Source organism: Electrophorus electricus, chromosome 25, assembly GCF_041902795.1.
Source record: "Electrophorus electricus isolate QZ-2024a chromosome 25, ASM4190279v1, whole genome shotgun sequence".
Lineage (NCBI taxonomy): Eukaryota > Metazoa > Chordata > Actinopteri > Gymnotiformes > Gymnotidae > Electrophorus > Electrophorus electricus.
The window spans coordinates 11533182-11555558 of NC_137521.1; the positions used below are offsets into that span (position 1 = coordinate 11533182).

Sequence of the window (22377 nt, forward strand, 5' to 3'; positions counted from 1 at the left end):
TACTGGTTAAAGTCTATTCAATTGTCATGCAATTTTTATTGTGAATTTTAAAACCATTTTGTTTCATACAGTAGGGCTGCAATTTACTTGAATTTAAGTGTCAATACTCTGCAGAAACTAAGACTCTACAGGAGTCATCTGGCAGCATGTATGCTTGCCAGTCACAGTATTTGGGGTAAGTCTAATGTGTTGAGTTTACATTTCAGAAAAGATTTTTCTTTACATCTATTCCACAGTTGTATACACACAAAAGCTCACTGAATATTCCAGTAAGTATGTGTACCTCAATATCACATGACCTCAAAAGTAGTTCCACTGTCCCTTTACCTCAGTGGCAAAGTATTGTGCACTGAACCATGTACCATATAGCCAAATCTGAATTAAAAACAAACAACAAACATCAGCTTTATGGATAAAGCATGTTAGGATAACAGTGCTAGTTCAGGGCCAGCGCTGCCCTGTCCACGAGCTTATTCAGTAGACAAAAATCTGACTCTAGGTCAGCACTCAGACTTTATAATACTTCTACTCCATCCCATCCTCTTCGTTTGAGACTAGAGAGAGGAATTCATCCTTCAGTACGTCCCCATCCAGATTGCGGCCTAAAATGAGGAAAGGGTGCGCGTTACGTAACATTGAACCCTTTATGAAGAATTAAACCAAATAGCTTCTGCTTGAAAAGCTCTGCAAAGTGCTGTCCAATTGTTCCACGTTCACAAATTACATTTCCACATTATTCTACATTATTCAAAGTGATTGAGAATTTCTGAGGCAGAGACGAACAGGTGTGAAAAGGTGAGAGTCTCACCGATGAAGACCAGTCTGTTGATCCTGGGCTCTCCATCCGCCCAGGCCTCGAGTGTTTCCTCCAGTTCATAGAGCTCATGGACCCCCTGCAGCATGGCCCGCTTCTGTCTGCCCTGGAGAGACACCACGCCCTGCCGCAGCAAAGCACACACACCACATCTTAGCCACGCCCGAAACACCGAGCACAAACGCCTGCTCTCTTTATGCCATGCCATAGTAATACTGGGGAAAATTAAATAGCTGGTAGGAGGGAAAAAAACTTCCCACTTCGAGGATGCAGAATCATGTAGCCATGGATCTTATAGATTAGTTTACCTTTAAGCTAAGAAACAACTGCAGTTGGAACATGTGCAATAAAATCGACAATGGTATAATGCAACAAAGTAAATGTACACCACTTACTGTATTTCGCAAAAAAAATTTATAATGTCCTGTTTGTATATTAAGTATTAAAAAAACAATATTTGAAATACTCTTTTGCTTTCCCTACTTTGAAATTTGTTCGAGTGCATCATTTAAAGAGACCTAATGCTCAGTGAAAGAAAACTTTGTTGGAAAAACTGATTAGTCCCTTTAACTGAGCCTGCACACACTTACCTTTGAACGAATGACATTCATAGCCAAACCTTCTCTGTTCTTAAATGTCTTTTCCCACAAGAGGTTCTAGAAAGAAAGGCAGACACTGGCTAAGTAACTTAAAACAATATACCGCAATCAATGTTTCAGTCAGTATATCAAACAATGTCTTAGAAGTTGACTTTTACATGCATTGACTTGTATGCTTTTAGTAAGATTTATTCCTACCTGAATAAACACATTTAAATCATCCTCAGAGACACTTCCAGGTACTTCAAAAGTAACTGTCAGTATATTCTAGAAATGACAGGAAAAATAAACATTTTACAACCATTTTCTACACCTCTGGGAAAGATGCAATTTTCTGTAACTGATTTTAGAAAATGACAAATGTTTTTAAAAATAAAAGTTAAAAAGACAAGTAAAAAATGTTATTCAAAAGCAAAATAAGTTTAACTGATGCAAAAAAAAAAAAGAGACAGAAATAAAAGTTTTAGTCTTTCAAATAAACATCTGTACTAATAAGAGTGTGACTTGACCAGCACAAACACTATTAATATGACATCACCAAATGCGTCAAAGTTTCATTTTGATTTAATTTCCCCCAAGAGCACAGTAACAGCTTTAGCAGTCTCGGCCAACTTGATTCACCACCTCCAAACTTGTGAACTTCCCGAGGACATTACAGGGTCACTCTGCAGATATTTAAACCATTGTTTGACAGTGTCGAAGTTACACACTTCCTTTTTAACTCTGGAATAACAACAGAAAACAGGGCACTCGTTTGCATGAAAAGAGCAATGGGCCTCGTCTCGATGGGGGGGAGAAGTGGAGGGTGGTTAGGCTAGATGTGGGAACTATGGGCCCATGCTAATACTACAACCACTTCTCCACCCCCAACCACTACAGCGTAGGAGCCCTTGCTATGCATTATGACAGTGGAGTAGTAGAGTACACAACAAAACCAGGTTTGGATCCATATTACTGCATTGCTTTACCAGGTGGTCAAACTCACGTTAAATTTATAATGTCTGTACAATAATTGGTATACTGATGCTTATTTGAATTTCAGTAAAATTCATTTTTTATTTCAAAATCAAATAAAATTAAATTTTAATTTCAAATTAGACATGGAAATATATTAACCTAAATGTGCTTTCTAGTTTGGAACTAGGAACTGATTTGTAAAGGGTTCTTCAATATGAAAAAAAAGCTAAAGATTCAAATGACTCGTTTCAAAAGCTCTGCAGAAGCTAAAAGGCCAAGGAAATGATCCAAACCTGAAAGTCCTTGGGGAAATGCCTACTGTCATAGCATTACACAAGCTCTGAACATCTTTACAGGGCACTGTTACCTTGTCTAGATGTGGTTGTGTTGTTTTCATCAGCTGTAGAGTCTCAGCCAGCCTAAATGTAACAGAATGGCACATTTGAGTGCTATTTCAGTGTGCTATAATTGCACTGACTGATGTGACATTAGAACCTCAAGGCTTTCCTAAAGACCTTTTTAAAAAAAAATCCCTACAAAGAGCTAGATTTCACTGCTTGCCTTAAGGTGCATCTACATGACGGTGTGAGAAAGCAGAGAAGCTTTTCTGTGGATAGAAAAGAGCAGAATACAAGAGAGAAAGACAGTCCGCGACCCCCGAGGGAGGGTAAACGTTTCCTTCTGGATTATTCTCTCTGCTAGGAGAGCCACACAGGTGTAGCAGAGGGGGGCCGCCCCAGACAAGTGGCCACTGCTCAGGAGGGCGACCGAGGCGCGGTGAGTCTGAAAGGATGTCTGTGTGGACATGCGCCTGAAGAGTTCTGCCCTCTCTGGAGCCTCTCTGTCCCCAGAGGTTTAATCCTCTACAGCTGGCCTCCGCCATTCACATTAACACCGGTTCAGTCTGTTCAGCGGGTGCAACGCAACTCATCTCATTAAAGGTGCTCTTTGTGGGGGTAAATGAGTAATCAAGCTTTTGCTCCAGGAGTTTGTCATTGTTGTTGATAGTGCAAATTAAGCTAATGTATCTGCATGTCAATGTTCAACAGTATACATAATTTCTGATTTACAGACAATGGGCAGGCTTAGGTTAACTGTATTTTTTCACAAAAGCATGGGCAATGGGTTAAATAAGTATGCAATAGACAGCCTCTATTATATATATTTTTTTTCTTTTAATGAATCATAAAAATCATAATATATATCAAATTAGTTTAATTGTAAAACCCATGATGTACAAATGAAAACAAATCTGAAAAGGTATCCAAAAAAATAATACTCAAAAATGAATTAAACTTATTGGGAGAGGGGTTGAAGTGGGCGTGGGAACTGCTAAAATTGTAAATCTGCAAAAGTAATAATTACTTTACCGTGCATCATCTTTGGTGTCGAACGAATGCAGATCCAGTACCTGAGACAGATCAACCCTAGAAGTAGTAATTCCACATTAATGCCAAGGCAGTTCATGAAAGGAAGTCATGACACTTCAGAATAAACCTACAGCCTGTCTGAATGTGCAAACCCATTGTATGATGATCTGAAGCATTTATGTGTGACAAACATACCAAAAATTAAGATATCAGTAAGGGGGAAAAAGTGTTTGCCCCCTTCCTGGGGCGGAAAAGTGTTATCCTGATATCTTATTTTTTTGGCATGTTTGTCACACTTAAATGCTTCAGATCATCAAAAAATTTAAATATTAGACAAAGATAACAAGTAAACAGAAAACCTACATGGCCCTGTGTAAAAAAGTGAATGCCCCCTAAACCTAATAACTGGTTGGGCCACCCTTAGCAGCAATAACTGCAATCAAGCGATTGTGATAACTGGCAATGGATCTTTTACAGCACTGTGGAGGAGTTTTGGCCCACCCATCTTTGCAGAATTGTTGTAAGGAAGGTTTTCGAGCATGAACCTCTGAATGGCTTAAGAAAAACAAAATGAAGACTTGAGATGCCCAGTCAAAGTCCTGACCTGAATCTGATTGAGAGGCTGTGGCATGACCTTAAAAAGGCGATTCATGCTCGAAAACCCTCCAATGTGGCTGAATTACAACAATTCTGCAAAGATCAGTGGGCCAAAATTCCTCCACAGTGCTGTTAAAGATTCATTGCTAGTTATCACAAAGTCTTGATTGCAGTTGTTGCTGCTAAGGGTGGCCCAACCAGTTATGAGGTTTAGGGGGCAATCATTTTTTCACACAGGGCCATGTAGGTTTGGATTTTTTTCCCCTTAATAATAAAAACCTTAATTTAAAAACTGCATTGTGTTTTCTTGTGTTATGACTGTCTAATATTTAAATTTGTTTGATGATCTGAAACATTTAACATGCAAAAAATAAGATATCAGGAAGGGGGCAAACACTTCTAAGCACCACTGTGTGTGTGTGTGTGTGTGTATGTATATGTATGTATGTATGTATGTATATATATATATATATATATATATATATATATATATATATATATATATATATATATATATATATATATATATATATATATATATATATATATAAAATTCTGATTGCAGCCCTCTAAGAAGATATTAATCCCTCATTTCTGAAGCCAATCTCAGCTGTGCTGAGATTCCTTGGGCAGCAACAGTACAGGCTAATGGTTAAAGATGCTTGTGTAATGTCACACTTGATGCATTTCAATTTGGTCACCAGCACAGGACTGAAGTGTCTGTGTTTGCTTGTGCGTGTGTCCCCCAATCACATTTTTTCTCTTAAACACACACAGGTTTGTTTTTGTGAATTTTCAGAACACAGGGTAATACACATCTTACAAACCTAACCAAGTCTCAGTAAACAAAAAGAAATATTTTGGCCTTTCTGTTGTAAAAATGAAACATTCATTCTCTGTAAAAAGCACTTTGACTCGTCAGGACTATTTTGCCCTTTTTTTGTCCTGAAGTTCACAAGAACAATCCAACAAACAAGTTTAGTCACACACGCCCTCACACACTTTTGTAGACGCTTAATGTTTTCATTCTGTTCTGTTGCAGGATGTCACTGGTAGGCTTGCTGGGCAGACTCACCTGGACCTCTGTGTTTCCAAGATTCTGACAAGGCCATTAATGGACCTGGGGCGGAGCGAGGGGAGGGCACAGACGATACAACCATTTAAGAAGAGCGTCACAATGATGTTTCACAGTTAAAAAAACTAAAATGTTAAAAATTAGATAAAATGTCCTTAGAACCTAATAGTATAAGCCATTTTTAATGCAAAAAAGGCACGCAAGCAAAAATACAGGTAAACATGAATATCATAGATTAAAGTTCAGTAAGGTATTGTGTGAAGGTGTGGCAGTAGCGTCGCACCTGACTGCGTCTCGGAGCTGGCCCAGCTCCGTCTCATTCACAAGATCTGTCTTATTGATAATGGTCAGATCAGCCAGGGCTATCTGCCTGGAGAAGAAAAAAAAAAAAAAGATGTCAGAGCTCACAGTCTTTATTGCTTTGTTCAGTAGCCTATTCACTAAAGTGTGCAAAAGTGTGTGTGTTTGCCTAGGAGCGTAAACACACCACTCTTTGTTGTGTTACATCCACCCCCCTCGCTCTCATCTTGCAGTGTGGGTGGCATGGCAGGAGCTGTGCTCAAAAGGTGCCAGCATTTTGTGCGGTGGGAAAACACAAACAGAGAAGAGAGGCTACAACGGCAGCCTCGGGCACTTGAGAGCATTCCAGTGTGTCTCCAAACATCTCCAGCACCACCCAGCTACAGCAGGTGAGGCCGTGGGGGGCGGGGCAGGGGGCTACGCAGCTACAGCAGGTGAGGGGGGGAGGAAGCACATAAAAGTAGCCATATGGCTGATTAAAGGCAAGCACTGTTTACTGTTTTTACCACTTTTTGGTTAAATACTTGAGCTTCAAACAAGCAAAAGTGTTTGGTGGAGGGAGAGACGAGCATGTAGTGATTACAGTTTGGAATCAACATTTGCAGTGCAGCCTTGTTTCAGAATACATTTTGGAATGCAGCCTTGTTATAAATTTAAGGATCTTTGGACAGCATTTCGACAGGCATATAAAGTACAACAGACTAAATGCTTTTAGCCTCGTCTGCTTGAAATTGCCACATGCACACATTTCACATATTCAGGTTTTAGTCTTAAGATCTCAGATTTGTTTTGGGTAATAAGAATGTCAGTAATTCATGATTTGATTAATTTTTTTTACCTCCCTTTTTTTTGTGGTAAAAAGCTTTTACGGAAGGGAACAAATGAGTGTCATTTGCATCACACGTGATGAAACACAGCCCGGCTACTGAGAGCATGCAGGGGAAGGCTCCGGCCCCTCACGCATCCAGACATCCTTGGCTGAGTCAGCAAGCCCAAGATAAGTAGCATAATTACGGGTAGAGGAGACAGTTCAAAACCTGGCCATTTTTCTCCCCAGCTGTAGAGTAAGGCAAGATCTGAACTACCCCATCCCATCAACACAATAGATAAGTAGCGAGTGGAAAGGGAGCACAGCTGGAAACACCCCACACCAGTCCGTTTGCTTGCGTTCTTGCACCCTGATGTGAAATTGGAAGGTGGATCAAGCATCCAATATTTTTTTGCGATCAGAGAAGGGCCCATTTACCTTGCGGCTTCGTTGATTAGGCCTTCGGGTTTCTCTTCGACCAGATGCTACACAACAGGGAGAAAAGAAAAAGAATGGGAGAAGGACAAACAATACAAAACTATTTAATGGTGCCTTTGATGTTACATGTAGCCTCATATGGTAATCGCACACCAACACAATAACAACATCCATTTCTTTAACTTGATTCTGAGCCCAGGAACAACATTATGAAAAGGAACAAGCTGTGAACTGTAAATGATTAAAAGGCATGTACCAGCAGCTCCTCAAGCCATCCTGGAGACTGGACGTATGCATGTATGGGTGTATGTATATACGTGTGTACTAGTTGAATAAAGTATGCACTAGATGGATGGAACTCCGACGTGTTCTCCAAGGTTCTGGTGTCCCCACATTGTCTTTATGACTCAGTTAAAGGTCTGGGCCTTTTCAACCTAACCTCCATACAAACATCCTCTCAGTCACAAGAAGAGAAGTGACGAATATGACATTAAAAGTGACCGAGGTAAACATGATGCAGAGATCTAAATCACAGAACTATGACTCTTTGCAAACGGTTTGCTTATTGAAGGGATAATCACTTCTTCCTTGATTTTCTCCTGCTGGTAGGCCACGACATGGTGGGCACCGATGTGTCACTGGTAGTGTTAAGTCTGTAATCACACTGACACCACAGCCCTGCCTCTGCCATCCAAGAGATCCATCAGACAGTGGTACATCAGTCTCACTGTCAGCAGTGAAATAAAATCAGAAGACGTTCAAGGTGCCTGTCCAGGCCAGTCAGCACTGATGAGCAGAGGGAGTGAAGATGTATTATTTGACCCCATCCCATGAACATGCACGCACGCACACGCACCCACCACATCTGATGAACACATCAGGCCTGAGTGTGTGAGTGACCGTAGAGGTGACAGGCCCATTAGAGTGATCTGCTGCGATTCCCACAATTCCTTCAGTTTCTATCCCCCCCCCCCCGGAGCCCCCCAGAGGCGACAGCTCTTCCATAAAGGGAGGCGACCTGCCAGGCCTGACACCCTTTAAATGACGCCCCGCTATACAGGTGCCACTATCACTGTCCTGCAATACCGCAGTGGACAGGGAAAGGTATGGGGAGGGAATCAGAAGAAGGGGTGCTTCACAGCTTCAGCACAAAGGCAAAGTGATATGAGCAACGCAAGACCTACATGCCACCTTCAGAGTCTGCTTTGGAATTCAGAAGGGTAGTTATCAAAAAAAATACTCGAGTGCTTCATTAATTAAAGTCAGTTAATATCAAGGTTTCCCACAAAAATATTATAAAAGGCAAAACTCAACATGACTCACTAACTGTGCTAGTTTTAATTTAGTGTGCTAATTATTTGCCATTACTGAGCATCTATAACATCACTCAAACTAATTTGTATAAATATTGCTTTAATTACCTGCAGTCCATATTTTGCATCAATAACAGTAATAATGCCTGAAATGAAAATGAAAAATCAGCAACATCTACCCAGGATTAAACCTGCACTGTTTCATGCAGCACATCATGCTATTTTTGTTAGAGGGCCACCAGACAGTTAAACACATTATATACATTGTTCAAAAGTTTTACTTATAAACATTCTTCTAGTTAAAAAGATGGAAACAAAAAACAAAAGTACAGTAGAAAAATATGAGCTAAATACAAGTGTCTGGCTCTAAGGTAGCAGGACTAATTCCTCTTTTAGTCCCCCCTTAGGCATATTACAAACACTCCATATTTTAGATGACTGATTCAGTTTTGTAACAAAATACTTACCATCTAGGTAGAGATCACTTCCTAACTCAGCATCAACCCAGAACATAGTAGCAACAGCTCCTAGTGGGGGGGGGGGGGGAATAAACCAAACACTTCCCATGCAACAACCACAGCACTGTTATTGTAAGCCCAGTGTGACATCATTTCTCACCATCAGCATAGGGGGTGTAAATGAAGCAAAAGAAAAATATTTTTCTTAATAAAGTAATATTGAAAGGAAGGCCTTAAAACGCTTTAAAATGCATTACCAAATTTCATGGGTGGTTGGATTTGTTTCCACTACAAGCTCTGTTTTGTATGTTTCCGTGCTATTCAACTTTTCTGATTTAAGTTATTTCACAGATTCATGTCACACTGTGGACCCATCTTGTTCAAATAATGGACCTTTGTCAAGCTGTCAGGGTAGAATAAGAAAGCACTGTAAATATTTGATAGGATAGTAATGAAAGCAATGTTCTTAAAAGACACTGGATGCATAGCCCATTTAAGCTACAACCACGTTTTTTTGACAGAGGGAGGAGTTTATCCCCATGAGACCCACACAGAGTGACAGGCCTGCCGCAACCAATGACAAGTCAGGGGAGTGAGAAGAGACCCAGTCTGAGCGTGCTCCGTTGGCCCAAACTGAACTGTCTGCCAGACATAGCCCGGCGTTGGCCCCTTCTGCCTGTCAATCATGTGCTCAGTCTGTTTGGCAGAGGTGTTGCCCTCTAAGACCTTCCAATTGATTTCTATTTCGCCTGACTGATGTCTGATGCCCCCCTCCCCACGCTGTGTTGGAGATGGGGTTGCTCCGAGCTCATGAGCTGCTTTATACTTGTTGACGTACAGCCTCCAAGTTTTTTTGTTTTTAAAGTGATGATATATTCATATTTTTTATTTTGAAAAAGGACAGAAACTAACATCAACATCACATCAAGAAAACAAGTAGGTGTTCACTGACATTTAGCTTCTTCCAATTAACGCATTCTGGTGTAAAGAGTACGTAAGGACACTGGGACAAGGAGCGACTACCAGTGCTGGAAAAGTACCTGGATCTGCCAGACCAGTCGTCTCGAGGAGAATGTAGTCAAACTTGCCTTTCTTCTCCATTAGATTTTCAATCGCTTTAAGTCCGTTATCTCTGCGTAAAAAAAATAGAGGTTGATGAAGAACAAAAAACACAGCTTATGTCATATTGAAGTATGAATTTGTTAAACTGTAAGTAAGCTTATATCAGATAAAGGTTCTCTGCCTGACCCTCATGCATGGCACGCTCTCTAGCTTTCTACTCTTAAGTCATCAACATTTTACAGTCTTTGCTTATCTGGTCCTAATACTTAACATGCAGAAAGATGCAACAGCACAAGCGTGCTTCCTGACTCAACGGCCCAGTGGTCGACATAGCTTTACTACAGTACTATTTTGCAATATGAGCCCTCTCCTCTGATTCTGTACTGCAATTTTTTAAAATATATCTTTCTGGTCAGAAGAGCACTGCTTGGTTTTAACTCCTGACTTGATCTGAGGACAGTGTGGCCATACTTCACCGAGCAGCACAAGCAGCCGTTCCGGAGCTCTAGCCACTCTTCGTATAGCTCTCCTGCCTGGCTCACTGCCAGGGATTTCTCCAGTGCACTGCCTACACACCCAAAAGAAGAGCATGTGCTATTGCGACTCAGACACACACTAATCCATCTGACAATGATGCAACTCATTTTGTGTGTTATTCAACAATCTCAGAATTATCATAATCTAAAATGAGAAGTTCTCCTTTCACCCCAAACAGCTTAATCTGAGAAACTGCAGAATCTACTGTCCAGTTTTGCACCTGTAGCATTTTGAGACTCCTAACTTTCACTGCTTCTTTCAGTTCAGTAATCACCTATCCCCTACTCTTCCTTTAAAAGCTTTGCAAGCCAACTTGCCTTCACCAAATTCATTGAGTATGACGGCTATTCTTTTGTTATGCTGCTCGGTCAGTATGTAGTTCAATAGTGTTGTTTTCCCAGCACCTGTAAAAACAAAACAAAACACACACACACAAAGCCATGTGAAAAGATGAACATGTTTCAGTTTTAGGGTCTTCTAGGACGAAACTTATCCTAAAGTTTACTCAGGTGCCCTGCGGTTGTGCTGTGGAGTACCAGGAGCATTTTTTGGCAGATGAAACTGTTCAAGCCTGAATTTCCTCTACTTTGCATGAGCGCTTTGTTCACACAGCCTCTGTGCCAACAGGTGAGCTCTCACAGAAATCTTATACACAGCTTATACACACTCAGATCCTGAAGCTACTTCAGCTCTAACAATATTCACCGGAATGGAATCGGTAAGTTTTCAGAGTCATTCTGTAAATTGTTAACCGTAGCTATTAAACTAAAGGGCCCACAGAAAAGAAAGGGCTTGCTAACGGTTAGGAAAGCCTTGAAAGCTCACCCAGGTAGCCCGTGATTATGGTCACAGGTATTTGCACTGTAGGCCTCGTCTTCTCCTCGATAGGAACCAGCTCTGGACAATCGTCCTCCTCGTCCATCAGGCCCTTGTGGACATGTTAAATATGGGGATGAAATAAAGTTAACTAAGACAGCTAGATAGCGTTTTAACAGAGCTACCGGAACGTCAGTTCATTGGAGAAAGATGGTTCATGACAAAAGTAGTATTGATAATTTTATGACATGATATAGGTAATGAGCCTCGTAACCTTACGGGTTTCGTTTACTAAAATATTCCTAATTAGCCAAGATAAACTAGATAATCTCGTAACGTTATTACACAAAGTGAAACTAACCGGTCAGGTAGGATGGCTAGCTAGCAAGCTAATTTATCATGATTGCTGGCGGTAAGACTTCACACCGACTGGACCACATTATTCACACAAAGAAGCTGCAACTTACTCTATTCCCGAATGACTATTTATTCGTTTCTTATAGTACGTTTTGTTTTTGAATTAGGCAAACTCAACTCGTGCAACGAAAATTGTGTGACACGGATTAACGTCCCCCTCATTCACAATGTCCTAGGATAGTTCCTAGCTAGCAACGGCTGTTAACTAAAGATAAAATATTGAATGCACTTTAAAAAGTAACAGTAATACTGAATGTTTTTATTTCACGTCCATAATGATTTGTCAGAAAGCTAACATAATCGACTAAACATTGTGATGCGTCACTTTGCTTATTTATTGGACCGCGAATGCACGATCGATAGTACGTTACATCGGTATTAGAGCGCCCTCTGGTGTTTCATATGTATGTGTGTGTGTGTGTGTGTGTGTGTGTGTATGAGAGAGAGAGAGAGAGAGAGAGAGCGAGAGAGAGAGAGAGAGAGAGAGAGAGAGAGAAAGAAAGAGAGAAAGAGAGAGACATATACACATACCAAAGACCAGATGGTTGGTAGCCTAATGTGACATTATTTACCACTTCTTTGTTAGCTTTAATGAAAACGTTAGTTTGATGAAGCCAGTGTAAGATACGATTGTTCCAGCAGATGCCCCTCAGTTCACCAAATGATCAAAAATGACCTGTATAAATAGCTGTCTGTACAATAGCATGTTTATGAGAATTGTAAATTAGCATATTTGATGACCGAAAAATGCCTTATGAGGCCCTGGTCTAATTGTATGGAAGTATCATTCATAAAAATGCCTTATACAGGTAAAAAGATCAAATATAATTTTTATAATCACAACCATAAAACATCAAACTTATTAGTCCAAAGAGTTTATTTCTTTGCAGAGCAGCTGTAGCCTACAAAACTTGTATAACGAGCCTACTCATAAATGTAGTTTGTGTTACAAAAATAAAAAAGAACAAGAGGGTCATTAAGAATGAGCCTTGGGCTGATCAACAATGTATGGCTTTCTTTTAACCATTCCCATCCAATCATTCAAATCTATGGTTAGTTAAAAATGATACAATGCTAAAGACTGCATTTAATTACAGGCCACACAAACACTATGACTACCTACAAATGTACATTATTTAAAACCATACTTTATTATAAAATTATAACAGATTTTCAATTTGGAAAACAATGCTGATGTACTAATAAAAATCAGCTGGAGGAGCGATTTGTAACCAAGTCACATGACTGTATAAACAAAGAGCCTTTTAGAGTGGTCGAGTCTGTAAGAAGCAAAGACGGTAAGAGGTTCAGTTCACCAATCTGCAAAAAACTGCATCTAAAAATTTTTGGAATAATTTCAGAAAAACGTTCCTTGTCGTAAAGTTGTGAAAACTTATTATATATTGTAGATGGTGAAATATACAATCAAGAGTCAGAGAATCTGGAGAAATCCCTGTGGGACAGGGCTGACGGTCAATATTGAATGCTCGTGATCTTTTGACCCTCAGGCAGCACTGCATTAAAAACAGGTGTAAATCTGTACTGGAAATCACTGCATGGGATCCAGAAATCACTGTCTGTGAACACAGTTCACCATGAAATCCACAAATGCAAGTTAAAACTGTATCTTGCAACGAAGTCATACGTCAACGCAATCCAGAAACACCGCCGTCTTCTCTGGGTCAAATATCATTTAAAATGGACCGAGGTAAAACGGAAAACTGTTCAGTGGTCATATGAATGAAAAATTGAAATTCTTTCTGGAAACCATGGATGCCATGTCCTGCAGACTCAAGAGGAAAGGGACCACCCAGCTTGTCAGTGTACAGTTCAAAAGCCTCCATCTCTGATGGAACAGGGTTGCATTGGTGCCTATGGTTTGAAGAGTTTATATGTCAATGCTTAACAATATATAGTGGTTTTAGAATATATGCTTCCGTCCAGACAATGTCTCTTTCAGGGAAGGCCTTGCATATTTCAGCAAGAAAATGCATTACTACTCCAGTCTATGTAGCGTGGCCGCAACAGCGACACTGAGTAATAGGACAATAAATAGACCAGTAATAAAATGTATATGACAAAAAAAGTTGTATTAGTATAACACAAACTGTTGAATCGTCAGGAGTTGTGATGCCAAAACAATAAACAAAATCCACACTGTAAAATAAACACCAGACCTATCTACCCTCAAACAAACAAACAAAAAAATGCAATTCTTTAGCACAATATAGGACAAATGCTAAACCACATACTGAATCCATCAAAACAACATGGCTTCACAGCAGGGTCTAGGTGCTCAACAGTCCAGACCTTTCACCAACACAAAACATTTGGCACATCATGAAACAAAAAATGTGGCAAAGAAGACCCAGGACTGTTGAGTAGCTAGAAGCCTACATCAGACGAGAATAGGACAACACTCCTCTCCCAAAACTCCAGCAATTGGTCTCCTCACTCCTCAGACATTTACAGACTGTTAAAAGAAGAGGGGATGTTACACAATGGTAGACATGACTCTGTGCAAACCTTTTTGAGATGTGTTGCTGCCATCAAGTTTTAATACATTAATATTTTTCATGAAATGGTAAAATATCTCTTTTAACATCTGATGTGTTCTGTTTTATTGTGAATAAAATATAGGTCTATTAGATTTACAAATCATTGTTTTTCTTTTTCTTTCTTTCTTTCTTTTCTTTTCTTTTCTTTTTTTTTTTTACATTTTACAGTGTCCTGACTTTTTTGCAATTGGGGTTGTAATTTCATTGATACCATAGCAACGACTGGCAATGCAAACACATATCATTAAATCAGTATCTATTAGCATTAAAATGCCTTGCTACTGGAATAGAAAAATCTTTATTTCTGATTGTCTGAAGGTGTTAACAAAGCGACCAGCAAGCCTTCTTCTGTATCATCTGTAGTGTTGATTTTAAAGTATTTTGCAAGGAATGAAAATGTTGTTCCCATATGTAAATGAGCTCCCCCCATGATATTTACATTTAGAGTCTTTGTTTTGTTTTGTTTTTTTTGTAGAAGTTGTACAAAACACAGTCGTCTTCCTCTTTAGGATAATGTGACAGATATTAATTCATCTTCCCTGTTTTCCACTCTAAAGGCAAGTAATAAAGAAAATTCTTACTTCATATAACATGAACAAACTTTCATTATGCATTTATAATGAAACAGAAAAGGTTGCTCTTACGGGACATTAGATAAAGAAGCCACGGTTTCTTCCACAGGAGTCTGTAACACCACAATCAACAGCACACATGTAAACAGACAGGCATTTTTGGGACCGAGACATTTACGCCATTTAGCTGACACTTTTATTCAAAGCGACTTACAATTACAAGTGAATACAACTGAGTAATTAAGGGCTAAGGGCCTTGCTCAGGGGCCCAACAGTGGCAACTTGGCAGTGGTAGGACTTGAACTGGCAGTCTTCTTACTACTAGTTGAGTATCTTAACCACAGAGTCACCATTGTCCCATTTACAGCATTTAGCACAGTTAATTTGTACAGTTGCATTTGTAATATGTGTTTTTGGCTTCCATACTTTTCTACACTGATAAAGGTGGTTTGGGTGATCACTTCTATTGCAAATTCACTAAACTTCTGTATACTACTGTTAGTGTGTGTTAGGTGTGACAAGCACAGATGGAGTTGAATGCAGGTAAAAGGTTTTAATGATTAAGAGGGACAATCTAAAGGCGTAGTTAGATAACAAGCAGAGGTAATATCCAGCAAACAGGTGAGTAGCAAACAAGTCCAACCGGGAATAGGTGAAAGAGATCAAAAACCAGATAAGCAATAACAAATACTAATGCTCAGAAACGTAAGGCAGGTAGATGAGTCTTCGCAATGACTGGGTGGAAAAACAGAGCTATACAGGTGAGTGTATGAGGGATAACTAGTAGCAGGTCAATCCAATACTCAAGTGATCTGGACCGAACTAAGGGATTGTAGGTAGTGTAGCGAGTATTGGCTGAGTCGGAGTGGAAGGCGTGACAGTGTTTGTTGACGGTAAAATTAACATTACAGGAGCAAGCAAACAACTTGTATAACACAAAAAGATTAGTTTGGTAGGTCTGTTTGCTAAGTGGATTTTAGTGTTATTAAATCCATCAAAAGCGGGAAATTAACTAGAAACTGTCTTGTTTTTAATTTCTTTTATTCTCTGCTTGCAATTAGTAGAACAGTCAGAATATTGTTCAGTTGAACAGGGGCTCCAGTTCAGGAGATACAGCTTATCATACTTAGCTCTAATATTCAGATGCTTCTGAAGGCAGTGATTACCTGCATCAGGTTAGGGTTTGAACAAATCACAGAAAGATGGTAGATCTTCAGAACTGGAGTTGGACATATGCTGAAGACTATCTAGCCATCTAGTGCTGGACTTCATACAAACTACAATGAAGCCTGTTTTCAAGTGATTTAGTGTAGGGCCTTTTCTTTAAAACCCTAACAAAATGATTAGTATAATATAATAAAATATCTAGGTACTTACTATTAAATTTGCTGCTGCAGGTTTATCTGCAAAACAAAACATGCCCATAGTGTTAAAATATTTCTCATAACCTACACATCTGCTGTGCTAGGCAAAAATCTTCCCATGATGAAGGACACAGCTAAATGTGACTGAAATAAACACTTTCAGTCATCTCCAAAAGATGAGTGAAGTCTTAGATACAGTAATCATTTTATAACTTATGAAAATATCGTCATAGCAAATATTAACATTATTGTAATATAATGAAATCTGTACTGATATACTTAACACAACCCCACAAGTATTTTGATTGACATTCACTAATCCCCCTTCCAGTGTCATTTTAATTCAGGACCTGCTTACGTCTTTCATCAACATGTGTTAATATCAGATCTGGATATACTTTGGCTGGATTCTGTTTATAATTCTCACTAAAATGCATTCCCAGTGTGACTGGATAAGATCCAATTTTTCTCTCATGTTTAAAATTTTTTTTTTTCCATTTATTACCCTAAACATGGTTTTTCACCCCCCAATACTGTTGTATTATATGCCGTGAAAACATTTAAAGAAGTCAATGACTTGTCTACATCAGTAGAGGAGAAGGGTTTGTCTTGCAGCTACTACTGTACAGAGGGCATTTTTGGTCAGGAAAGAAAGGTCAACACTCAGCAGAGCTATTTCCGTTTATTCTATTTCTATGCAGATATATAAAAAATAAAACAAACAAACAACAAAAAAAAAAATCCTGTTTACACTTTTGTTAAATGTGACCAAGATCCATCTCTGAACACCTAGAATGTAGTTTAGGTGATGATTGTAATCTGATCACAATGCAACCTGTAGGTGTTTTTCATGTGGCCAAATTAAATCCCAATATGATCCAATTATCAGAAACACGTTACTATAAGGTGTTAACAGCCTCTCTGTAGTTAACGTACCCACCTTTAGTCACTTCCCGTTTAGTCTCTTTTGAGTCACACTTTAATTTAAAAAATAAAACAAAAGTTATTGCTACTAAAACAGCAGCTATGAGACCGTATCTTTCTCTTCTTTTGGGTTTGCATGTAACATCATTTACAGAACTGCCTTCTTTGTCCACATCTTCATCCTTGACGGAACAGCTTAAAGAAAAGATTGAAAAATGTTTAAATGACTGTTTGAGAAAAATCAAGAATAAGTAATGCATATTAAATTACACATCTTACACAACAAAAGTTTAACTCACTCTGTCCATTTAGTGCAGTTCACACCCAGTGGAGAATAAAATCCAGATGGACAGGCTTCACACACTGTATCTGTGTTTTTTGTCCCTGTAAATATTGCATTGGGACTATTTAGCCTTTGTATCCAAAAAATATTTTACAAAAGATGATGAGGCAGTGACTCTGACTGCTTTCCATAATCATTTATCAGAATCAAATCCAGACTGCGTTTTTAATTTTACCCCAATTTTCTCCCAATGTTAGCAGCGTCCCAATTCCACACACTAGCTCATGAAGTCTTCCCCCAGGAGGCTGAAGGCTAGCGTGTGCTTCCTCCCATACACATGTACCCAGCCACTACATCTTTTCAAGTTGCCACCAACACACCATCACTGGACAGTTTGTATATGTAATTATGCTCTACAAGAAATCCGTCGGGAGATAAATCAGAGGAAAAGCAGATGCATTAAACCCACCTGCAACTTTAATTTCTTGCCCTGATTGACATTTTCTGTGTTTTAAGGCAAATGTACATTCACCATCTCCGTAATCCTTACAGTAGTATCCTTCCAGGATTCCACAGACTGTATTTTGTATAGTTGTACAGTCTTGTGTAATGATAAGACCTTGTACTAAGAACACATTTGAAAATATTACAATATGTACCATGTCATAGAAAAAAAGTAATTAAAAAAAAAGAAAAAGAAAAAAAGCTTACCGTGATCACAGGTTTTACACAGAAAGCATCTGTAAAGACCACTGGGTTTATTCATGTATGTGTTAATGCCGCAAGGTATGCAAGTGGTGCTTGCATCACCTTCACAGTCTCTGAAAACTACTGAACCTAAAAGACACAAGTATTGTGGGAATTAGGTCAAATTTACTGAAAACAGACAAATTATACAGATTGCCCTAAATAAAGAGGATATAAAATTTCATGAAATATTTGTGACATTTTCTCCTTAAATATTTTCTCAAAAATAGCTCTTAAAATGTAGTCTTTGACCAAAACAGGACAATGCAAGCTAAAGTGCAGAATAAAATAAAATTTATATTACTAAAAGTATAAAGAACTGAATAAGAGGCTGAACAAAAGGTTTTATCTTTCCAGTGCAGGCAAACTACTCTCCAGTGTAAAGCTTGCCTTTAAACCCTCAACTTTCTCCAGAATGAAATGGAACTTACCAGTAGGATTCACCCATGCTAATTCATCTATATTTTTAAGTGCATGCATCACCTTTAAGACTGACTACAGACTCTTTTGTAACAAAAGTATTGTTGAAATTTGGTTTTAGTTTACATACGTTATTGTATAAGCATGCAGTTTATGTCTTAATCCCAGATATATCAAAAGTCATGATTACTGGTTAAATTGCATACACAGAATTAATCACCTGCCAAATCTATGAAGTGGTAGGAGAGCTAGTCCCTTTCAGATATATGGACAAGGAGGTTTAGTAAGGGAAAAGAAGGAACAAAAGAACATAAAGAATTAAAGAGAAATTATGAAAGAAAAAAGGAGAAAATGCCAAGATGAATTAGTTGGTGATTTCTCTTTCAGTATTGTATCATAATGTTCAAAAAGGCTAAACAGTATTAGAAACATGCACTGTGTTACCAGCCATGTCATCTGCTGTTGTAATTGCTTTCAATTAACACAATGATTGGAAGCATTAGGAACCATTACATGCAATTTAATGTTATAAAGAGTGTTGAGAAGGAATTTAAGACTTAATAGTAGATATAAAAACATTTTCAGATCCTGACAAAAAGCAAAAAAATATACCAAATATGCTATTTCAAGCTGTTTCATATTTAAAAATGAGTGATTTTAGTGGTACTAATTTTAGATATTTAATACCACTTTGTGTATTACATATTAAAGCTGTGTCATCATAGTGCATTTCATTGGCTGCTCAATAACAGAATCAAGATAATTTACAATTTTAACTACTTTTGTTATCTGTGCTACATTACACATCATCAGATGACTGCTATAAAATGGCTTATTTGCCGGAGGTTTGAATTCCACTCAGTCTGTCTTTCTCTTCCGTTTAGTAATACTATCAATTTAATCCCATTTAATTCAAAATTCACTTTGTAATCTCTAAAAAAAAATGCAATGCAAGTATCCTTCAAGAAAATTTGATAAGCACCCTTAAGACAAGAAAGTTAATAACTAAAATGTACAATTATTTACAAGTTGCCTTGAACAACACAAGACTTACAACTGCGCAGTTTCTTGAATTTGAACACAGTAATTCATATGTAAAGTTCTGAAGAGTTAGGGCAACAGCCAGGAGCAGGTAGAACAGATTTTTTCATCTATATGAAATCCAAGGAAATCACTTTGACAAATCCTAAACATGATTAGGATCTCCCCAAACAGAATAACCAAATTATTGTTTTGTGAAAAAACTGGTAACTGATATATTGAACAAATAAATAAGCACACAAGCAGATTATGATCAATTACAACTATGTGCAATATGGAGAGTTGTTCCACGTTTCAGGATGATTTTGGAGTTTTTGTTATCATGCCTTTAGACATATTTTCAGTTCTTAAATCTCCTAATTTTAAAAGGTAGTATACGCTAACCTATAATTTGCATTTACTGATGTTTTTATCCAAAGTGACTTAGAAGTATCACTGAGAACAAATTGAGCAATTGAGGGTTAAAAGCCTTGCTCATGGGCCCAACAGTGGTAACTTGGCAGTAGCAGGGCTTGAACCAGCAACCTTCTGATTACAAGTCAAGTACCTTTACCATTGAGCTTCCACTGCCCCTATAATATTTAATTATTACACCTTTACTGCAGGTTTCATTTTGTGAAGTATTTTATCAAAGATTTTTAAAAATCTTAATAGGATGACAAGTGTCTAAACTTGTCTAAACTTTCCCTTTCTATCTAATGGCTCGATTAAATTAGTGTACTAACATGCCATACCTATATTACACATTGGACAACATTCTCCCGATGCTGACTGATATTCGCTCTGACCACAATTGTTTCCATATACGAGCACAGCATAAACACCTGTATGGAGATAAATAAACAAAAATAAGTATCACAGAGCTACATTCAGACAACAGAAAAAAATAGACAGAGGTTTTTAACCAGTCCGAATCAAAGCTTAATTTATCTGAGGGCATGTTTGCATATATTTGATGGAGAAAAAAATCCATTCGCATGGTAAAAAGAACAAAAACTATCACGTAAACTACAGACGCATGACCGACACTAAATGCACTAACACAGTCCACATTTTGATCAATCATTTTCCAACTGCTCTGAACCAAGAACACCGAATAGTAGGCCATAGTCGTGCTAGCTGGCAGCAAATAGACCGTCAGACGCTCTAGAGGAGTGGTTTTATTAACCCATGTATTGAAATGATCCAACAAACAGTTTTGGTAAAGTAAGACAAACCCGTCTTTTGGATTAGGACTCTCCGACAGGTGCATGTATTTATCCGAGAACGCTAACTACAAATTTAACTGAACGCTGGGAGTGTCGCGCGAGATTCTCAGATCGCGTCTTTGAACAAGTCATCCTTGTCGCGCGTGAGCCTTTGTTGCCTGTGGGCTGAGTTTTACTCGACGAACCTCTAAAATCTGTCAAAGAGAGAAACATTCGGGGATAAAATCGTCTATCGTGTGGTGTAAACTCTTCATAAATGTGCATTTTGTGTGCTTTTGATAAAGAAGTAAAGAAACGAACGTGCTAGCTCTAGCGTGTCTGTTGAGATCCCGTTAAGGCGTTAAACACCGCCGCCCCACCAGCTGAACAGTTCCGACATAAATGTAGGTGTCACTTAGGTCACACCGCATGCTTACCGAATACGCGTAAACCAAAGATCACAAAGTCTGAGAAATTTCTTGTTTTTCCAAGTAACATGTTCAAATTACTGAGGATTGTGTAGTTTCGTTTTTGTCTGTTTCCTGTAGCGTTGATCTTCTTCGGTTCCTTGCATGATCCTCGGTAGCTCAGCTATTCAAGTTGGAAAATGGCTTTAAAAAAATCTTATCTAGCTACACCTCTGTTTCGTGACGATCGAAAAAGAGTTTGACAATGTATTACCAGATTAATGTTTAAAAACAGTTTCTAGTATGTGCAACCTAAGGTACAGTGACTACATACGCATAAAGGCGGTAACCTACTACGACGACTTCGACGTGGTTCCGACGTCATGCGTCTGTCGCTGTGTATGGAAAAACTGGCTTTTATTCCCCAAAATACAGCGCTATTTTTCCACTACGCTGTAAAAGACAACGCAAGACACCATGTAAAACGCCGTATTTCACGCCGTTTATGTCAGTTGTAACGTCGTAAAAAGCGCCACATTAATTTGTTTTCCCTAACCCATTGACAAACTGTCCCTTCCTTCTTTTAACCCCCTCTGGATAAAATCCCATTTCCTAAATCCACCGCAGCTTTAAGTTATCAAGTTGGTTTTAACATCACTTTATTAATAAAATATTAACTCATTCACAACCCTCATCCCCCAGGCCAACTAGTCCCCGCATGCCTCGGTCCTCCAGCTAACCTAACACACCTGCACCTGGTTCTGTGTTTCATCTGTGTCTGAATTTAAACCTGTGTGTTGTACCATGGGGTCAATCATTGTTCATGTTAGTTGTTAGCATGTAACGTAAATTTTTGTACCTGTTGTCATTTATTATTTACATCACGCTGCACTAACTTATGTGAGTGCCATAAATGACTGTCTACATCGAGAGAGGTCTGTGCGTCCAGCTCCTTGCCCTGCAGCACTCGGGCCGTTACGGCTTCTGACATCAGCAATGCGTTACCTGCCTCTTGAGAAACACAACTAAAATATCAGGAAGCCAAACGTCTACAGGAATCATATAAAGGTCATAAATAAAACATATCCAATTAAATAAAATATACTAGAAATGACAGCTTTGTAAATGATGCAAAGTATCAAATAATTTTCTCTTCGCTTTCAAGGTGTTGTTTTAAAAAGTGATCTGGAAAAGTTATTTTACTTATTTTTGCTAGTTATTTTACTATTTCACTATGGCTTTGTTTCCTTTCTCAGCATGTCCAAGTCTGTTCAGAAGATACATTCCATGATCTTTATGCCAGCACCACCACT

General features: G+C 38.6%; 2 protein-coding genes across 9 annotated transcripts; both read right to left on the reverse strand.

Moving 5' to 3' along the window:
- Positions 1-6: 6 nt before the first annotated feature.
- Positions 7-11869, reverse strand: cbwd (COBW domain containing). Of its 2 annotated transcripts, none has more exons than XM_081707719.1 (16): positions 11506-11869; positions 11154-11256; positions 10642-10732; positions 10263-10355; positions 9770-9861; positions 8739-8798; positions 8380-8417; positions 6959-7005; positions 5696-5782; positions 5413-5457; positions 3741-3797; positions 2738-2789; positions 1612-1680; positions 1405-1470; positions 809-938; positions 7-602 (listed from the first exon to the last, which is right to left on the reverse strand). In XM_081707719.1, exons 2-16 carry the CDS (start codon positions 11248-11250, stop codon positions 526-528), a joined length of 1101 nt encoding a protein of 366 aa, XP_081563845.1. In that variant the 5' UTR covers positions 11251-11256; positions 11506-11869; the 3' UTR covers positions 7-525. The 2 variants fall into 2 exon arrangements, with proteins under 2 accessions (XP_081563845.1, XP_081563844.1); XM_081707718.1 differs by having other exon boundaries at positions 11612-11868.
- A 551-nt stretch (positions 11870-12420) lies between these two features.
- On the reverse strand, positions 12421-21555 carry LOC113580045 (tumor necrosis factor receptor superfamily member 14). 7 transcript variants are annotated; one of them, XR_003410936.3, is made up of 10 exons: positions 21095-21555; positions 20205-20294; positions 17974-18099; positions 17732-17887; positions 17279-17363; positions 16996-17174; positions 16069-16094; positions 14764-14804; positions 14559-14670; positions 12421-14034 (listed from the first exon to the last, which is right to left on the reverse strand). XR_003410936.3 is itself a non-coding variant. In XM_081707562.1 (10 exons), the coding sequence occupies exons 1-10, from the start codon at positions 21153-21155 to the stop codon at positions 14625-14627; spliced, it is 711 nt and encodes a 236-aa protein (XP_081563688.1). In that variant the 5' UTR covers positions 21156-21555; the 3' UTR covers positions 12421-14624. The 7 variants fall into 7 exon arrangements, 6 of the variants coding, with proteins under 6 accessions (XP_081563688.1, XP_081563691.1, XP_026870157.3 ...); XM_081707562.1 differs by having other exon boundaries at positions 12421-14670; positions 16996-17032; positions 17132-17174; XM_081707565.1 differs by lacking the exon at positions 17732-17887 and having other exon boundaries at positions 12421-14670; positions 16996-17032; positions 17132-17174.
- Positions 21556-22377: the final 822 nt, after the last annotated feature.

What these genes read in the sequence shown, in the direction of transcription:
- cbwd (XM_081707719.1), bottom strand. Translation starts at nt 11,250, where the DNA reads ATGGACGAGGAGGACGATTGTCCAGAGCTGGTTCCTATCGAGGAGAAG. An exon ending in TGCTTGTGCTGCTCGGTGAA is followed by an intron (nt 9,862 to 10,262) that starts GTATGGCCACAC and finishes TTTTTTACGCAG; the next exon opens with AGATAACGGACTTAAAGCGA. An exon ending in CAGCTCCGAGACGCAGTCAG is followed by an intron (nt 5,458 to 5,695) that starts GTGCGACGCTAC and finishes GCTCCGCCCCAG; the next exon opens with GTCCATTAATGGCCTTGTCA.
- LOC113580045 (XM_027014356.3), bottom strand. Translation starts at nt 21,155, where the DNA reads ATGTTACTTGGAAAAACAAGAAATTTCTCAGACTTTGTGATCTTTGGT. An exon ending in TTGTCCAATGTGTAATATAG is followed by an intron (nt 18,100 to 20,204) that starts GTATGGCATGTT and finishes TGTGTCTTTTAG; the next exon opens with GTTCAGTAGTTTTCAGAGAC. An exon ending in AACTGCACTAAATGGACAGA is followed by an intron (nt 17,175 to 17,278) that starts GTGAGTTAAACT and finishes CTTTTCTTTAAG; the next exon opens with CTGTTCCGTCAAGGATGAAG.